The 18,048-nt window shown below is 54.7% G+C and overlaps 1 protein-coding gene across 2 annotated transcripts in view; it reads right to left on the reverse strand.

The window, feature by feature from the left end:
* NTRK3 (neurotrophic receptor tyrosine kinase 3) overlaps positions 1-18,048 on the reverse strand; it is a 267,508-nt gene that overhangs the window by 47,479 nt on the left and 201,981 nt on the right. For both annotated transcript variants that reach the window (XM_053913250.1, XM_053913253.1), the window contains exon 14: positions 5,348-5,478. In XM_053913250.1, coding sequence (XP_053769225.1) covers positions 5,348-5,478 — 131 coding nt within the window. The remainder of the gene's footprint in view (positions 1-5,347; positions 5,479-18,048) is intronic.

Here is an 18,048-nt window from a genome sequence, read left to right on the forward strand (position 1 = left end):
GGGCTGCCAGCAGCCCTGCCCCCAGCGACTGACACAACTGGGACAGAGGTGACCAGGGAGAAGAATGAGGAAGACCAGCAGCCCTGACACGCCCTCGCCGCTCTCCATGGGGTCCTTTTCTGAGGGAAGCTACAAAATGAATCACCAGTTGGGGGCACAGAAGATCCAGGGAGACAGGTCATGCCAAGGGGTCTCTGACACCCTTCCATCAGGATCCACAGAACAAATGGGGGAGCTGCAATCTGCCCCCTCTGTCTACTTCTCCTACCCCCAAAGTCTGAGGACTCTGCCCTTTCTGGTGGTCTTCCCAGCAGCTCCCCGTTCACCCCGAGCCCTAAGTCTCACGGGGCTGCTCGGCCGGAGGGGGTGAAGCTGTCCAGATGGTGAGGACACTCAAGTTTCTCAGCAGCTCCCCCTCTCTCGGAGTCACTTAGCATCTTCATCTCCTCCGGCCTCGAGAGTCTGCTGCCTTCGTTTCTCTTTTCTTTTTCCTTTAAACTGGGGGGAGATACTTCAGCCGGAAAAACTCTCAGCCGAGGCATATCCACTTGGCTAGCCAGGTTAACTGCCGACTGCCTCCGAGGAACACACGGACGGGCGCCCACCCGATGCTGAACACCCAGGGACAGCCCTGGGCCCCAGGAGGAGCTCACCGAGAGTCAGCGCAGCCTTCCTGCACTCACCAATGACAGCTCCATCTGTCACCGTCATCACTGACTGTAATGAGATGTCACGAAAACCAATGAACTGTGACTGCAAAGAGCAGGCTGTCATTATGGAACCTAGAATGAATACTTTGGGAAGAGCTGAGAAAGGCCAGTGGTTAAAAAGTACTGAGAATGGGAGAAGACCTGTTTTCTAAAGTGAGAAAACAGTGAAAACATGACATCCCACACTCAGACTATCGCACAAGTGTTTAGGTCCCCGCTCAGACTGAAGGTAACTGCAACCTGAAACCATGGACGTCCAAACCAGAGACGGAACAGCTCTCCGAGCCAAAAGGGACCTAAAAGCCGAGGTTCAGATGTACTGGGAGAAATACAATGCAAAATCTGAATAATTAAAATGATCAATAACCAGATCATGAAATTTCCTGCAGCCAAAGTTATTTTTTTAAGAATAGGCTGATAAAGATGTTAAAAATAAATAAATGCTCAGAGACTGAAAAAATAATTATTTAAAAAACAAAAAGGTATTCAGCAAAAACAAGGAGAAATAAAATGAAGATAATGATAAAATTAAGACCCAATTAGGTACCTTGGAAATAAACTACAGTCAGTGAGGTGAAAACGAGAAGTCGCACAGACGAGACAAACTCTGTGCTGGATAAGAAGCACAGGAAGAGCCCGTGGGCCGGAAGAAAGCCGCGGCCCTCAGGTAGCAGAGCCTGGCCAGGAAGGGGGAGGAACCACAGTGACAGTGATGAGGGTCCCCCTCCCTCGTCTCTGAGGAGGCGGCTGCCTGGGGGTGAATCGGGCTCCACCACTGGTCCTCTGGGGTGCCTCGGGCGAACCCCCAACCTGTGGCTCAGCGTCCTCCCCTGTGCTGCGGGGACGGGGACAGTGCCTCGCTCTTAGGCTCACTGTGTGCACGGAGCACGAACCTGCACCCATCACTTGTCGCAGGTCCTGGGACGTTCTGAGCACCCAGTCAAGTGTCCTCTGTTAGATTCAGTTGTCATCGTTGTCCTCGTCACCTCCATCACCATCACCTCTTCCCCTTTAAATGTCCCTTCTGGGTTCTAATGATCCTTTGGCTCTGAGACATGAGCTACTCAGACCTACGTGTCTCCTTTGCTTCTCTATCCCCAGTACCTCGTACAGTGCCTAGCACATAGTAGGAGCTCAAGAAATACTTAAGGAATGAATAAGTTAAGCACATTTTTAAGAATATGGTTAAGTCCTTAGAAGAATCTTCTATAGCACCCCAATTTAGCACAATGCTAACACCAGTGTACCCTCATGCACATAAATATAAAATATTGTCAAGCCCCTGAAATGCCCTTACTGCACGCGCCCACCCTCACCCTAAAGGTAACCACTGTCCTGGCTGACAGAATTCACGTCCTTGCTTTTTAAAACTAGTTTGTACCACCTCAGAGTAAATCCCTACACACTAGAGTTCAGTTTCAACTTTTTTTAAGTAATGGAATCATATATATAGCACTACATATATTTCCATATCTGTCTTTCTTCACTCAACGCAGTGTTTTTGCGATTCCCCATGTTGCTGCATACGGCTGTAGTTCACCGTTCTCCGCGCTCCTTCCCACTGTATGAACACATTACACTTATAATAGACACTGGGGCTGTTTCCCAATTTTGGTTCACATTACTGATGCTTTATGAAGATTCTTAGACAAATCTCTTGATAGACAGATGATGGCTGGCTGGATGCTGGAGAGACAGACAGACAGACAGACAGACACCTTTTGGGTGTAGGCAGAGAAGTGGAAGCCCTGGGTTCTCGAGTACCAACGTTCTGGAATCTATCTTTCAAAAACAGTTCTACTACTTTAATTTCCCACCAGCAGAGTATGAGCTGTAGTTGCTCCGTGTCCTTGGGACTGTCATTTAGCCGTTCTGCTTGGTGTCCAGTGGTGTCTCATATCATTTAGTTGCCATTTTTCTGATAGTTAATTAGGTTGGAAACCTTTCTCATATTCTTACCATCTATGTGGCTATCAGAGGAGGCTCTGTTAAGCAAGCACATTACTTGTCAAATGACTGTGTACAAGTGGCATCACCTATGACAAATCCTGTGAGTCATGTGACCTGGCGTCACTCTCACAGGGCACACACCTGATCACGCTCTGCCTGGACCTGCCTTCCAGTTCTTTCACAGGTCTTCTCTCGTCTCCCCAGCAGAACACAAGCATCTTCAGAACAGAGGCTGCAACTTCAGCTCCGTGTTTCCACCATAGCAACTGCGGAGCGAAAAACTCTTGCCCTCAAGAGATTTAAAAGCACCATTTGGGGAAAACCTAATTTGGGGGTGTACTTTGGTGTGTTTCCTGATAGCCCACAGCCACCCTGCACTGACACGCAAGCCAACTCGAGAGGAAGGAGCCAGTAGAGGAGGACACCCCAAACGGGATGCAGAGGCGGGAGCTGTGCTTCCCATCTGCTCTTCCAGGGCTGCTGGCTGGGTGGGTTGCTGGGCAGCCAAGGGCGCGAAATCCCAGAGCGCCCATCTCCTCAAGGTTCCCAGGACCCAGGGAGAAGGCAACCCTTTTAAAAGGATGAAAACAGAAACACATTTTCTGCATTACCCAATCCGGGCACTGGCCCTCAACTCTGGACCACTCAGCGGGAAACATTTCCCAGGGTTTCAGACCATCATCTCATTTCCTGCTCCAAGAGCAAAAACGTGCATTTCGTTCACCAGTCCCCAGACAGACGCTGGAACGCCCGGGGGGTCGGTGTCATCTGCAAATCAGGATTCGGGCCATGCAGATCCTCGGTCTAGGGACAGAAGGAGACACTTTCCCACACCCTGGGGCTAGCCTTGTAAGGACACCTCGCTCACCCTGCCGCCCAGGCCTCCGTCGCGCTGCAGAGCAGCGTCACTCTCAGGATGTCCAGCAATAACCTTCGTTACCCTTTCCTGGGGCAATACTCCAGTTCCTTGTTTAGGTCTAGAGCAGAGGCTGGCAGACAATGCCTATTTTTGTTAAAAAAAAAAAAAAATTACTGGAAAACAGCCATGGCCATCGGTTTCCGTGGGCTGCTTTCCCACTGCGGGGCAGAGCCGAGTAGGGATTTACTCTCTGGCTTTTCAGAGAAAAAGTTCGGCAGCCTCAATCCCAGGCGGTCAATGTGAGCTTGGCAGCCGTGTGCCATGTCTAGGCACGCTGAGTAATGCCGACACCGAAAACAAGAAATACAAAAACACGTGGAGCCAAAACTCTTGCCCGCAAGAGATTTAAAAGCACCATTTGGGGAAAACCTAATTTGGGGGTGTACTTCAGTGTGTTTCCTGATGGCCCACAGTCACCCTGCACCGACACGCAAGCGACTTGAGAGGAAGGAGCCGGTAGAGGAGGACACCCCAAACGGGATGCAGAGGCGGGACTCTTTATTAAGCCTTTACTATGTCCCAAGCAGTGAACTAAGCATTTGACATATGTCATTTAATCACCCGGATTTTGAGGAGAAGATACTCTATTTCCTATTACACAGACAAGGAAACTGAGGCCCAAAGAGGCTGAAAGTCTCACAGAAGGCCACACAGCTAAATCGGTGGCGGGGCTGGGTCTCTGGTTCCCACGCTGTGCCTGTGGCCCACCAGCGCTGCCCTCCAGCATTGAGGTCGTGCCTCAGCGGACAGCTGGCCTACAGACACAGTGCCATGAACAGAGACCCACGCGGCACAGAAGCAGGCCCCCGGCACCACACGGGTGGTGTGGTGAGAGCGCTCAGTGCTCAGGGCTGGCCCACCTGAGCTCTGGGTGAGAGTCCCCACAAGGAGAATATCCCTGTCCCCAGCCCGCAACATCGTGCTCTCTGCACCCACGGAGGCCAGCCCACACTCCGGAGCAGGGCTCCCAAGACTGGTGGGTGCCTCACTGAGGTTACCTGACTCTCATTTGTACGAATCACGTTCAAAGATTTGTCCAACACTGATTTGCAGGCGCAGCTGGTCACTGCTGGAGGAAGTGTGTGTGGGCAAAGTCCCTTCGGTACACTCCAAGCAATTCGGCTCCAGCTGCAAACGTGCCCAGCTGCCTCGGCAGCAAAGGAGCCCTGAGGTCAATGGGCCCGTCTAGCTGCTGCCAGCAGGCAGGTGCCCTCGGACACAGTGCCCTTTGGGGTCTGGACCTGGATCCCATGGGGAGTACCCAGGAGCTTTTTCCACCTTCACTCACTCGTCTCCCTGTGCTCAGCACTGGACATCCCTCCCCACCTCCGCCATTCCTGGGGAGCAGTGACCCCCAGGCTGTCCTTGAGCTGCCCGCCCTTCACCAGACTCTCCTCCTCAGAGATGGTCAGGTGACCTTTCAGGCACAGACACCACTTCTGGCAAGGTCACTGAGGAGGGAGGAGGGCAAGCCAGGGCAGGAGTCAGCCCAGGGGCTCCAGAACGAAACCAGGGCCTTCCACAGGCAAGACTGTGCCTCCAGCTGCACCTTGGGCATAGCACCCTAAGTGTTGTGTGACAGCTCTGGACCTCTGAGGCCAAAGGAAGTTGGTTTTAGTCCCAAGGACACTTCATTGACCTTGGAGCAAAGGCCTGATTGCATCCGATGAAGCCAGTTTACAGGAGAAGGAAGGAGCCTCTTCTTTCCTGCCCCACAGCCCCGGCCACTCCTCTGCCTCCCTGGGGCCCACGTGCCTCAGCAATTTACCTTCACGGCCACCAGCATCTTGTCCTTGGTCGGGCTGAGGTTGTAGCACTCGGCCAGGAAGACCTTTCCAAAGGCTCCCTCGCCAAGCTCTCGCTTCAACACGATGTCCCTTCTCTTAATGTGCTGCACATCTGCGGGAGGGGACAGAAAGGAGAGCAGCCAAGTCAGTCTTGCCCCCATTAGAGGCCCCAGGGGCAGGAGAGCCCGGGGGTCTAGAGCAGGGCGTTCTGCTTCTGAGTCCACGACAGGAGAGGTAAACCCCGGCACCCCGACTTGGGCATAAAAACCGGAGAACTGGCTTCCCATTGTGGTTTGAAAGGGATTGAATCTCAGCTCTGCCAGTCAGGTGCCTAACCTCTCCAGGCCACAGCTGGAAAACGGTCAACACTGGCGAATGCATGAGATTCCAGGGTGATCAGCTCTGGTTGCAGGGAACAGGGCTCGGCGGTCTGGACAGCCAGCGTGCACGGGGCTGCCCGGGCTCCGGGCAGATTCGGGCTCAGGGCCTGAGGGTCTGCGTTTCTCACAGACCCCTAGTTGATATCAGTGTGCTCTTGGTCCACAGACTGAACTTGGAATAGGGAGGTCTCTGGGGTAGTCAGGAATCAGGTCTGAATTCTGACTCCACCTCTCTGCTAGTTTTGGGGGGCTTGAGTTAGTTATTCCACCCCAGAGCCTGTGAAACATGGTTAAGCCCAGTCCCTTACTTGCTGGACTCTCGTGGAGACTGAGATAACCCACAGGAAGAGTGGGGCCCAGTGCCTGGGAGAAACTAAAGACGGCCACACACGTGTGCACGTGTATGCACACACACGAGGACACACGCTGGCTCCTGCTGCAATGGCTGCAACAACCCCGACGCAAAGTCCAGACTGGGACAAAGATGACCAAGAAGTAGCTCAGATTACCCGGGGGCAGCCTCTCCCTGACAAGCCCTTCTCCTCTGAGAGGAAGAACAGCGAGACTGAGAAAGCTAAGTCCAGAAAGAGGCCGCCCTGGAACCAGGGTCTGTGCCCAGAGGCGGCAACCAAGGCAAGGCTAGTTTAGCAACCTAATTAAAGCCGGTCTGCGGGAGAAGGCACAGAGGTGACCTCCACCTCCCCTGCACTGGGAAAGAGCGCCAGGAAGGAGCTGTGTGACAAGGGCGCTGGGGAGGAAAGGAGTGAGCCAGAGCTCACTCACTGACCTTTCCGCTAACTAGGAGCCCACTCCGTCTGCTGTGTTAACGTGGGCAAGGACACCACAGAGCCAGGGCAGAGGCCTGGCTCCAATGACCTTGCCAAAGATGGCAGCTGAAGACAGAAGGCCATGGTACATGGGTCCCCTGAGTGTCAGGACACATGTGACCAGGACAGAGGGGTGTGGCTACAAGGCGTTGGTTACCGATTTGGTTGGCTTGGGGATTCCTTTCAGAATAGACTGTGCAAAATTTTTATTTTCTACCAGAGGTCTTGGCACCCCCACCGTGTCCCAGGTGACCTGCCGGTGAGAAGCTGAGAGATGAAGCATTTGGGGCAGGCCTGCAGGCTCACAGCAGAGCACGTCATGGGGGAGCAGGCCACGGGGGAGAAGGCCACAGGGCTTCCAGGTGGCTGCCACCTGCTGCAGGGTCTTGCCCCAGCTTTTAGAGCAAGGGAATTAAAAAGTGGTTCCCTTCTTCCCACCCTCTTGTGGTGTTCGGGATACGGGCCAGACACACGAGGCGAACCACTTCCATGTGGACAACTGCACGTACCAACAGGATTCCAGATACTAGACCCCGAAGGGGGCAGCTGCTTCCCTGAACCTGAGCAGGAAGGAGGTTGGTAAAGGGGATGACTTTGGACCCAAACCTGCTATTTGCTCAACATTCAATTCTCATGGCAGACACGCATTCTGGCACCTCTTTTACAGATGAAAAAATGGAGGCAGGGGTAACTTGCCCAAGTTTCCAGAGCTAAAACACAGGTAAGGAAGGACTCTCTCTCCTTTTCATGGCTCTGAGCCTGTGTTCTCTTCATTACACACGGCTGCCTGTCCTGTGTCTCCCCTGCTTTGTGGTCACCGAGATGGTGTGGTCCATGCAACTCCGCCCTGCACATCCCCCCTCCCCTCTTGCCCAACCTCTCTCACCTGCTCGCCCTGGGGCCCTAGGACAGCATCTTCCCAAGGGGAAGGGTGCCCCCCCCACCTGGCTACAGGCCCTGGGGAGGAGGGTGTGGGTGGGGGAAGAGTGTGGGAGGAGAGGCCCTGAGGAATGACTGGTGTGAGCCATTTCTATTTCTGACATCGTGCGTCTGTTTGGGCCTCTTTCTGTGCGTATTTGCAGCTCACAGTGCTGCTCAGAGCCGTCTCTGGTGAAGCCCTCTGACCCCCACGCCAGAAAGTGATGGATTTCCCTGGAGAGGCGGGCATCGGTCTCCTTTTACTGTCTGGCTGGCTGGCCCAGCAGAGTCTGGGTCACCAAGCTCAGACGCCACTGGGACACTGGCAGGGAAGGAGGAGAGGGGGCTCCACAGCCCCAGGCATGGGAAGACCTCCCAATCTCCAACAACAAGGGGCTGCTGGAGAGAGAAGGGGGCCAGTAGACATTGGGGAGTCAATTTTGGGAGATGGAAAAGGTTTCTGGCACATTCTGGCCAGGCTTTCCCTAACTTTCCCTGGCTTTCAGGAGAGCCACTAACTGAGTTCCCCCAGGAGAAGCCACGGGAGAGCTTCTTGTCGCCATCAGACAAGTGGATCATCAGACAAATACAGAAGGAGCCACCCCACAAGCTGTCCTTCGACCGAGGGCCACACTGATGACTCCGTATGTGAGGGATTCACTTCTGGGAGGTCTTCCGGGCCTGGAACAAGTATGACCTGGGGCAGCATCACTAACCCAGATGCCACCAGCCACCTCTGACGAAAGACCTCAGAGCCCTGAGAGGTCAGTGGGCAGGCTGCGGTCATCCTCTGGCCCTGCCTCTGTTCCCCTGAGAGGCAGAGGTGGTTTCCTGCTGCATCATCTGTGACCTGAACAGGCTGACCCACTGGACACACCGACATGGCCAGAGACACAGGGGACCACTGGCAGCCTCACTTCTCTGTTCTTGGGGAAGGAGGCGTGACAGGCATGCATTCCTCAGTCCTGCTAACCAGGGATGAAGAGGAGGCGTGACACCCACACAGAACAGTGTTCCTGAAGGAGTGAGGACTTGGGGACAGAGACAGGTCAGTGTTTGTGTCCTGGCCCTGTACCTACCCACAGTCAGACTCCGGTTCCGGAGCTGCAGGACGGAAACAGGAGCATCTGCTTGCAGAGTGGTTAAGAGGATGGATTTAAAATTTTTAGGTCATAGAGATCATTGGAAATGTCTGAAACATAGTGGACATTTAACAAAAGTAGGTTTCCTTCCTTTCTGCAACGCTTTCACTTCTACTAAGAAATAAATATACCTGCAAACAAAACAGTGGCTTGGAAAAAAGTTTGCAAAAGGATGGTGACGTTCCCTGGAAACATAACAGCCTGAGGTTGCACGGAGGGCAGCCGACACCAACTCAGGGGGTCACACGCAGCCTGGCTGGGACTGCCACCATGACGTCCAACCTCCTCCTCCCTGGGAGCCCAAAACAGGCTGCAGGAGGATGGTGGACAGACAATTCAGTAAAGACATCAAAGACAGAGACAATCGGCTCCTACAGACTGCCATTGATCAGCAGAGAAACCCAGGTTTCCCAGGGTCGGTGATCATAGATAGCAGCAGATCGGACTCTGCTGTGTGTCAGGCAGCAAAGGCAGTCCCCAAACGCCAGCGCACTCCCTCAGCCCGACCCAAGTGTCTTCACAGCAGCTCGCCGGCAGCCTTGGAGCTCTGGCTGAGGAACTGACGTTTGTCCTGAGAGGACATGCCTGTGGGGGGCACTGAAATCGTCTTCCCTGAAGGCTATCACCTAAGGGACTGAGACACAGGCCCTCCAGCACCCCTAAGGGCTGGCCAGTTGCTCTCTCACTGACCCTGGTGGGCTCTCCTAACCACCCTGCCTTCCCCTCCTTCCTGACCCACTGTAACACCCTGTCCCTAAGGGGTCCCAGCCTCACATCACTGCTGAGACCTCTCAGATGCCAACTCTGTCTCACACTGGGCTGGTCTGTTCACCTTATCATGATCCCCTGGGACCCTTATTTATAATCAAAATATCCGCCATTGAGTAAGCACTTCCCCTGAGCCAGGTGCTATGCTAAGCTCTCACCATGAATCACCTTATTCATCTCAAGTGGCTTCAACACAATGTGTTACTATCCCAAGTGCTACAGATGAGGAAGCTGAAGTTCAAGGTGATAAAGTAATTTGCCCAAGGTCACCCAGATGTTCAAGATGGCCCACTGGACTCTGAAGTCTAGCAAGAGCAGATGGCATCACCTTGCCATCCTTCACAGCAGCGCCCTGGCCCTGCATTCCCAGCCTGGAGAGAGGCGCTGCTTTCTGAACTGGCAGCAGTACTCAGTGGAAACGAAACACATCCATCGTACAAGGCCAGAGAGAAAGTAATTTCCAATGGGAATTCCTGCCACCCTTGGTCACCACCACCTGAGCTCAGCGAGAGTAGAGAGGACACCTTCTGGAGAAGAGGATGGTGCGCAGAGGAACAGGGGGTCTGGGCAGCCTCGGGGGCCCTCACGTTGCCAGGTGAGTCCCGGGGACGACTGTGTGCACGGAAGAGGAGGGAGGTTCTTGGCAGAGGAGAGGAAGAGGGAAGAGGGAGAGGAAGGGAGGGCCTCTGAGAAGTGTGTGTTTTCTTTACACTAGCCAGACCCTAGGGTCTCGGGCTGCCAAAAATGCTCAGAAGAAAACATTAATTCAATACCAGGCATTTAATTACACATGGAATGGAATGTCTTTAAGTGGGAAAGAATAACAATCTCAGAGCTCCAACTGTGGGTGTTTGAAGTGGCAGGAGGGAGACAGAGGGCCAGCTCAGAGTCTTTGAGGGGGCAGGAGCCGCTGCCGGGGCAGGAATCTCCCCGGCTGCGTCTCACCTCGTGACTGCGTGGTGCAAGAGGAGCTCAATTCCCCTCCAGTGCTGCGTAAGAGTGTCACCAGGTACATGTGCCCCTGCACAGCCACAGGCCCCTTGTGCTGATCTGCAGCCGCCCCAGCCACGTCCCCGCCTGGACAGACAGCAGAGTGTGGCCACACAGCCCCAGGAACTGCACTTGCAGAGCAGGCCCTGCACGACTCACGGGCTGTGACAACGAGAGGACGTCCTGGGTCCACGTCAAGGATTTTGTACGAGAAGACATTTCAAAACCAGAAAACCTACAGAACTCTGCAGAGCTTGCAGGTCTAGACTTTAAGATTTATCCCCAGTCACGAACCAAACAGGGGTCTCAGTCACGTGAAAAAGGATTCTAAGCTGGATGGACAGCAGCGCTATTGGCCCCTGTCACTGTTCTGCGGTGATGCAGACTTGGGACCATCTAAGTGAGCTTTCTGCTGGCCAGCCCACGCCCCTTCCCAGGGCTCCTCTTGCTGGACTGGGGCTCCCCCATTATTTTCAGAATCCGGTATCTTAGCAAAGGGACTTGGGAGGGCGCTGGCAGCTGCTCAAGCCAAAGGCCAATGGCACGCGTTATTGAGTCTGCACACTGGGCCTAGTGACTTCCCAGCCCAGGGCCCAACACACAGCAGGTCCTCACTGAATACTGGATGGACAGACGGATGGACAGATGGATGGATGGACTAGTGAATTAGAACTCTTGCCAAAGCGCTGCTACAGACTTGAGCGGAGAGCACTCCTCAGAGGGAGGAAGAGGGGAGCTGGGGGAGTAGTAAAAAGAAGGGAAAGATGAGTGAGAATGGGAAAGGATCCAGAAAGCTCTGACGAGCAGCCTTATTTATGTCCTGGCTCCAAGACTGCCCCGCCTCAGGACCACGCTGCACCAGGCCCCTGAGGCCCATGCCCGGACCCTCGGGCTGCGGCACGCAGACTCCTAAACAAAGCGCCTCTGTGGTCTGCGTCTGAGGGGACTCCGCCAGCAGCAGGTCTCCACTCCAGGATGCGGGCGCGCCCTCAGGCTAGAGGTGGTGGTCGAGGATGGAGACAGCATGTTCCCGCCGCAGCGAGAAACTAAATGAGGCACCCTGTGCTGCTGCTGGAAGCAGTGAACAGAGAGATCAGCAGAGGACTGTCTGTTCTGGGGTGATTTCCAGCTCACGTTTCCTGACACAATTTCAGAGAAAGAGGCTCAAAAAGTTCACATGTGTCCCTGCCCCCAGGTGCTGCTCTTGGAGCGCGCCCCTTGAGCTCAGACACTGACTGACACCGTGAGCCCCTGACATCACGCGCCCACTTCCTCTACCTCCATGTATCACTGGCCCTCCCCGTGGCGAGAGGACCCCTCAGGCTCTCATCACGCATTGACTGCCCGAGCCAAGAGTAAAGAGCAGAGACTCCCCAAGGGGAGCATCTGGAATTGAGAAGTGAGGTGTTGAAAGATGAAGCTCAGGCTCCGACTGGGAATCTGTCCCTCCAACGACTTGCCCGGCTCCACTTCCTCCACCTCTTCTGGCCTGGCTGTCCCCTTTCAACTTGCTGGTGACAAAGTCGCACTCAAGATGCCCATACAAGGGACTCCTTCTGCATCTCAGTCTCCCCAGAGGCCCTTGTCCTTCCACAGCTGCCCGGGGATGCTGCCTTGGCCTCTCATCCCTAGCATCTCTCTCTGTCCCACAAGTCCATCTGGTGACATCAAACACAGAGCTTAATGTGTTCAAGGCTCGTCCTGCTGGCTCTGGAGCTCGGAGCCAGGACACAGACTGCAGGGCACCGTGGAGCCATGAGGCTGCAGCTTCACACGGGAAGCCGTATGGTCTGAAAGCACGAGTGCCTGTGAGAACCCCAGGGCGAACCCCAGGACGGCTGACCACAGGACCACAGTCACCCTCTACCGCGGTGACTACCAGCTACCACGGCTGTGACAGACACCGGGCCCCTCAGGCAGGAGGAGGGATGGGCCTTATGAGGCCTGTATAGTCAGAGGCAACCACATATCCAATATACAAAAACAAATACAAAAGGAAGAACAAAGAAGAAGGGAGGCTTCTTGTGAGTCAACAGCGGTGTTAAAACAAGGGGAGTAAGGGCCAATGTGGCTTTGGAGCAAGGCAAGACTGGGGTGACTTCACATTCGACACACCGTAGGAGGCAGCAGTTTGCAATTCCCTAAGCTGGTCTCGAGCCTTGGCGTTTTCACGAGTAAAACGAGAAAATCTTTCTCATTGAATTGTCACGAGGAGTCAATGAGATTACCATATTTTGCTGTGTATAATGCGCGCCCATGTTTTTGTGCACATTATACACGGGATCTTATGCCCCGTGGTATGTAATCGTTATACCCACGTATAATGTGCATCCTTATTTTTCCCTCAAAAATTTGGGCAAAAACATGCACATTATACATGGCACAATATGTGTGAGTACAGGGATGCATCTGAAGCACACGAGTGATCAGGCAGCTGCAAAGGGTCGTGGAAGAACACGCCAGGTCCCCCCTCCCACCCGCCCACAACTCCACCCTGCGACAAGCCTCCCCTATGGCAGCACCTGTCTGAGCCTCAATTCCTCACCTGTGAGAGGGGGTTTTTAAACAGCGCCTGTGACACACAGTGGTGGTGTCTTTAAATGAGGTAAGTATTAAATGCTCAGGAGAGTGCAGGGGCACTCAGTAGGTGCTCAGTACCCACTAGCTCGGCATCAGTGCCTTCAGAGTCTCCCTTAGTCTCAGTTCTCAGCCCTTCCTCGTCGTTCTGGTGCACGGGAGCTCCTGGTCACTCGGCCCAAATCCCCAGGCTTCCTCCTCCCAAGTCCACAGAGAAATGCATAGAATAGGGACAGCAGATGGGTAGCTGGTCATTCACTGTCCCCTGAGCCCACCGCATGAGTTCCCCCCACCTTCCTCCATCTGGGGTCCCTCCCCACTTCCACCTGGAAAAGCCAACCCATGTCCCAAGATCAGCACTAACCCCACGTTCTCCCACCCTTCTTTAAAAAGATCTTTCTCCCTCCTCAGAACATCTATTCCTGACACAAACACGGGGGTCCTGGGACCACCTCTGCTTATTCCACGGTCCCCTTCATAAACTCAGGGAAAACAAGCTCAAGAAACCCTTGCCCCCTCAGTGGCGTGACAGCACTAGCGAAAGCCAGCTTTACACTTCTATGGAAGGCATGTTGGGGTATACTGAGGCACAGGATTCCGGGTTTTGTGGGCGCAAGCCCAGCCCGCAGATCTCCTACATTCACCAGCTGCAAAAGGCTGCCACTCTCTCGTGGCCCGGAGAAGTCTGTTCACTCCCATTCTTCCCCGCAGTGATGATCTGAATGAACGTTCCCTAGGAAGTGAACAGGTAACCCACCTTAGAGCCCCAGGAGGCCTCTCTTTAGGAAGGCTCCGCTGCAGCCCTGTCTAAACCAGGAGGCAGGGCCCAGGTACCAGGGAGAGGCTGTGGCTCTGAAGATTAGGGGAGGCAGGACACCCGGTCCCCCAGAATTTAAAAACCAACATCCCCAAGTGGGGTCTCTGGCCCTGAGGATCTTTCTTCAGGAAAGACTCCTCTTTCCTCTTCTTTACGCAGGGCTTAAACAGGGACCTAAACGGGCTCTTACAGGACAAACGTATACCCTCCTTGAAAAGGTTTTTGCCCTGGGGGCTGAGGGAAACCTCTCTCAGGCTGCTCTGGTCCCTAGGAGTGTGGCTTCCTGTCCCCCCGCCCCCCCCCCCCCCCAGCTGCAGAAGGGTGGCAATGATAACCTCACCTGCTCATGTCCACATCTTCTCCCTCCCCCAGGGGCCAACAGCTCCCTCCCTCCTGCCAGCTCAGCACACACACATCCTTTTCAGCCCCATCAGCACAAAGTGTTCTCTGTGGCCTGCTCACCTTGTGCTCACCCATTACTCCCACCAGGGCTCCCGGTGCCTGACCGTGGTGTTTTACGCCCACTCTCTCAGACTCTGCCGGGGGCCCCCGACACCCACTCCGCAGACTGCAGAGGCTGCAGGAGGCCCAGGGCATCCACAGCTGGACTCTCCCAAAGAGGAGGTTCCCATTCCCAGCTCCCACTCCTAAGGCTAAGCCACCTGCCAGGCATCCCCCACTCCCACCCCTTGCCACTCTCTCTAAGCCTCTGCTCTGGTCCTCAGTCTCTTCAGCTCCATAGCTGATGGGGTTCAAGGTCAGAGGTGGGCGTGGGCAGCCTGAGCTTGGCGCAGTCGGCAGATTCGTTCTGCACGGCCTCCAAGGTCCCGGATCCCAGCCTCCCCCGTGGAAGCCCACTCGCTCTGCCAGGTGTTTTCCCATCACATCCTCTGAGCTGGTTTCCAAGAATTCCCCCACACCAGATGTTAAATGCACTGGCCAGTGCTTTCCTGACCCATTTCCTGAACCTCCCCCTACCCTACAATTCTACAAAAACAAAGAAAAAGCCAGAACCGGTGGAACTCTGGGTGCCCCACCTGACCTTGGAAACCCCCTCCAAGGGCTTGGCAGCTCAGATGAGGTCTATTCAAGTTCACCGAGTTCCAAGTTTGCTGCCTCTGGGGCATCAACTAAAGTCATCAGCAAACACTTCTAGATCAGAAGATCATTCTTTCCAGTTCTCCTAGTGCCAAAAGAAATAGTCACACAGCAGCCTGGGCTTTGAACACTGTAACATTTTTTTCTCTCCCGTCCTAGAAAGGATCCCACAAGTTGGGGGTGGGGTCAGGGGTCTCCCAGGACTGTCGGTGGAGAATCAGGAGAGGAGACAAGACCTCGCCAAACATCACTAGACCGGTGTTGGTGACAAGTGGCCACTTCTTCTTGTTGGGGCTGGGAACCCTCAGGTGGCTCCCAAGACATCAAGATAGGGCCTCTGGGGCATCAGCCTCAGGAACCCACAGAAGACACACTCAGTGGCCCCGCAAGAAACCGTGCTCCCATCCCACAGGTGGGCCCCAAATCCCCTTCCCCTCTCATTTTTCAAAAGAGAGTGTTGCCTGTGGTAGAGACGTCTATACACCTTCATTTTGCTGTGGCCAGCTCCACCAGAAGCCACCCCAGCCTCCCTCCCCCGCCCTCACACACGCCCTCTCTCTTCCCAACCCCCCTGCCCACCTGCCCCTTCTCTCTGTGGTTTACTGGCCTTCATCACAGGCCTGCTCTTCACTGCCTCCTGCAGCTGCCCTGCTCCTGCCCAACCTTCTGTCTGTCTGTCTGCATTCTCCTCTAAAATAGATCTGCACTGTGGACTCCACAGGCAGGGGTGAAGGGCTCCTCAAACCCCCACAGTGCAAAGCTCAAGGGGCCCAAGGCCTGGGCTGCAGTGCGTCTCCCACCAGCTCTGCTACCCCATGACCTGGCCCTCTCCCTCACTGTCTCTTCTCTGGGAACTCACCGTTCCCGTTTTCGGCACAAAAAGTAGAGTCTGATCGACCAGGCAGCTGAGGCCCCTCCTGCAAACGTGTCTGTGGCAGTGACACACGGGTGTCATCCTGTACCTTCCCTTGCCTGTGTGACGCTGGATCCAACTTGCGATTCTCTACTTAATCCAGGTCATGACGTGGGCAGGATTGGTTAGAAAATCCACGTTATACAATCAGGAGGGAGTTAAATATTTGGATTGAAAACAAGTCACGGAAAAAAAGTTACCTGCAACAGAGCAAAACCACTTGATAAAATGTCTCCTTGAAACAAGGAGACAGCCCCCCAGAACCGCTCCCCGCAGAGCAGGGCTTGGTAAGCGGAGCTCGGGCAGGGCCCTCGTCGCCAGTTTAACAGGTGTGAGAAGCAGGCCCAGCTCTTCAGCTGGTGGGCTGGCTGCTCTGTTTTAGTTTGCAGATGTCAGAAAGAAACGGATTAATAAATAAAACCACCTATAAGTGTATTCATAAAATTCCTGGCAGGCCCGGAGATCTCAAGGGGCCTGGTTTTACTTGAAGCCCTTTCATTTCTCACGTGCAATTCTTGGGCAACAGCTTTCCCAGGAGTGTGGCAGAGAAGAGCGTGCACCTCACTCAGCCCTGCACTGTCCTGCTCCTGGGGGAGCGAGAAGCGTGGGCGGTGGGGAGGCACTTCGCAGTAGACACTCCTAGCTCTGCTACTGCCTTGCTGTGTGGCACCATGCCCCTCAACCTCTCTGCGACGGCATTTCCGCTGCTAATCCCCCTCAGACGTCCAAGGAAATGAGATAACATCAGGCATCTTAGTATATGGCCAGGCCTCCAGGAGCACTGAGACTAAGGCTCATTTCTACCCTTTCCTAGGACTGCTCAGTGTGGGCTGCCTTGCAAACGCTCATTCCTCCGGGCACCGAGAACACAGAGACAGCACAGACTGAAAGGTCCTTCCACCTCCAAGAACACACCTACTGCGCCTGCCCACCTGAGATGGGACTTTGTCCACAGAGGCCTCTCCCTGCCACGGCAGGTACAGAGAACTCTGCTCTAGGCCACAGGTGCTCCCACGGGCCCTTGGCCTGGCTGACGCAGGCTGTTATCTGCTGTCTACTCGAGGGTCTGGAGGTCTGGGGACACACAGGCACGGGGAAGCTGGGGGCAGTGGGCACAGCAGGCAGAAGTCACTTGGAGTGGCTTTTACAGTGGCATATGGAGCCTTAGGAGTAGCTGAACACTGCATTGGCAAGTGAGTGGCTCTGTGTCTGGGTCCTGGCTAAGAGGGAGCCGGACACTGTCCACCCCCAGCAGGACCTGTCAGTCACCCCTGCTCCAATCCACCTGGCAGGCACAGGCACGGGCTCCGCCAGCTCCGTGCATGGTGATGGTCCTAGACAAATAAAAGGCCAGCTCAACAACAACTCTCAGTGTGACGGTGAGGGAAATGAGGTGTCAACCTGGACCCCCCACAACTTGCTGAGGACTGCACACGTGTTCAGGCTGTAACACAGGCAACACCCGTGCCCTGATGTGAGCTCGTGTCAGGAACTGGGCTGTGTGCAGGGACGTGGGACGGGAGCCTCTCCTGGGCCTTCGGGGGTCTAGAGTGGAAGGCAGACGACGCAAATGCAGCACGATGCGGCAAGCCCCACAGCGGGGAGGGAGAGGACCCCTGGGGTATCTGCAAGGCACATCCCCCTGGGCCTGGAGGGGCCAAGGAAGACTGCTGTGGGGGGGAACTGTGACCCTCTCGGGGCCTCAATTCTGTTGTGTGTAAACGTGAGAAGCGGGGTAGAGACGACTTCCACAAAGCAGAAGGCAGGTGGCCTAGTCTGTCATCCTCCAACAACAGCAATAAAAACGCCTGGACGACGCCCATCAGGTTAACTCCAGGTCCTTCCGAACTCTGCTGCTCTGGCTTTAGTCCGGAAGGGGGGCAGGTCTAGAGGAGAGCTTCCCAAAAATGGCCGCCCTGGCCCGGGCCACCACCCTCAATTCCACTGCTGGAGCAGAGTGGAGCGTTTTATTGCTTCCTCACCCAACCTGCCTGGCTTTGGCCCCCTCCGCTCAACACAATGTATGGAACTGCACCACCTGGGATCAAACTCAGCCCACACCCATAGTTCCGCTCTGTGACCTCAGGGAAGTTACGTAACTCCTCTGCTCCCCGGTTTCTTTATCTGCAAAAACACTGTGTAAGAGTAGCAGAGCCTGCCTCACAGAAGTGTTTTGAGGACAAATGCATGCATGTGTTAGTACAGGAAGGTACCTAAAGTAGGCAAGCACCACTAGACGTCAGCTGTCATCA

This window comes from Desmodus rotundus, chromosome 10 (genome assembly GCF_022682495.2).
Source record: "Desmodus rotundus isolate HL8 chromosome 10, HLdesRot8A.1, whole genome shotgun sequence".
In the NCBI taxonomy this organism is placed as follows: Eukaryota; Metazoa; Chordata; class Mammalia; order Chiroptera; family Phyllostomidae; genus Desmodus; species Desmodus rotundus.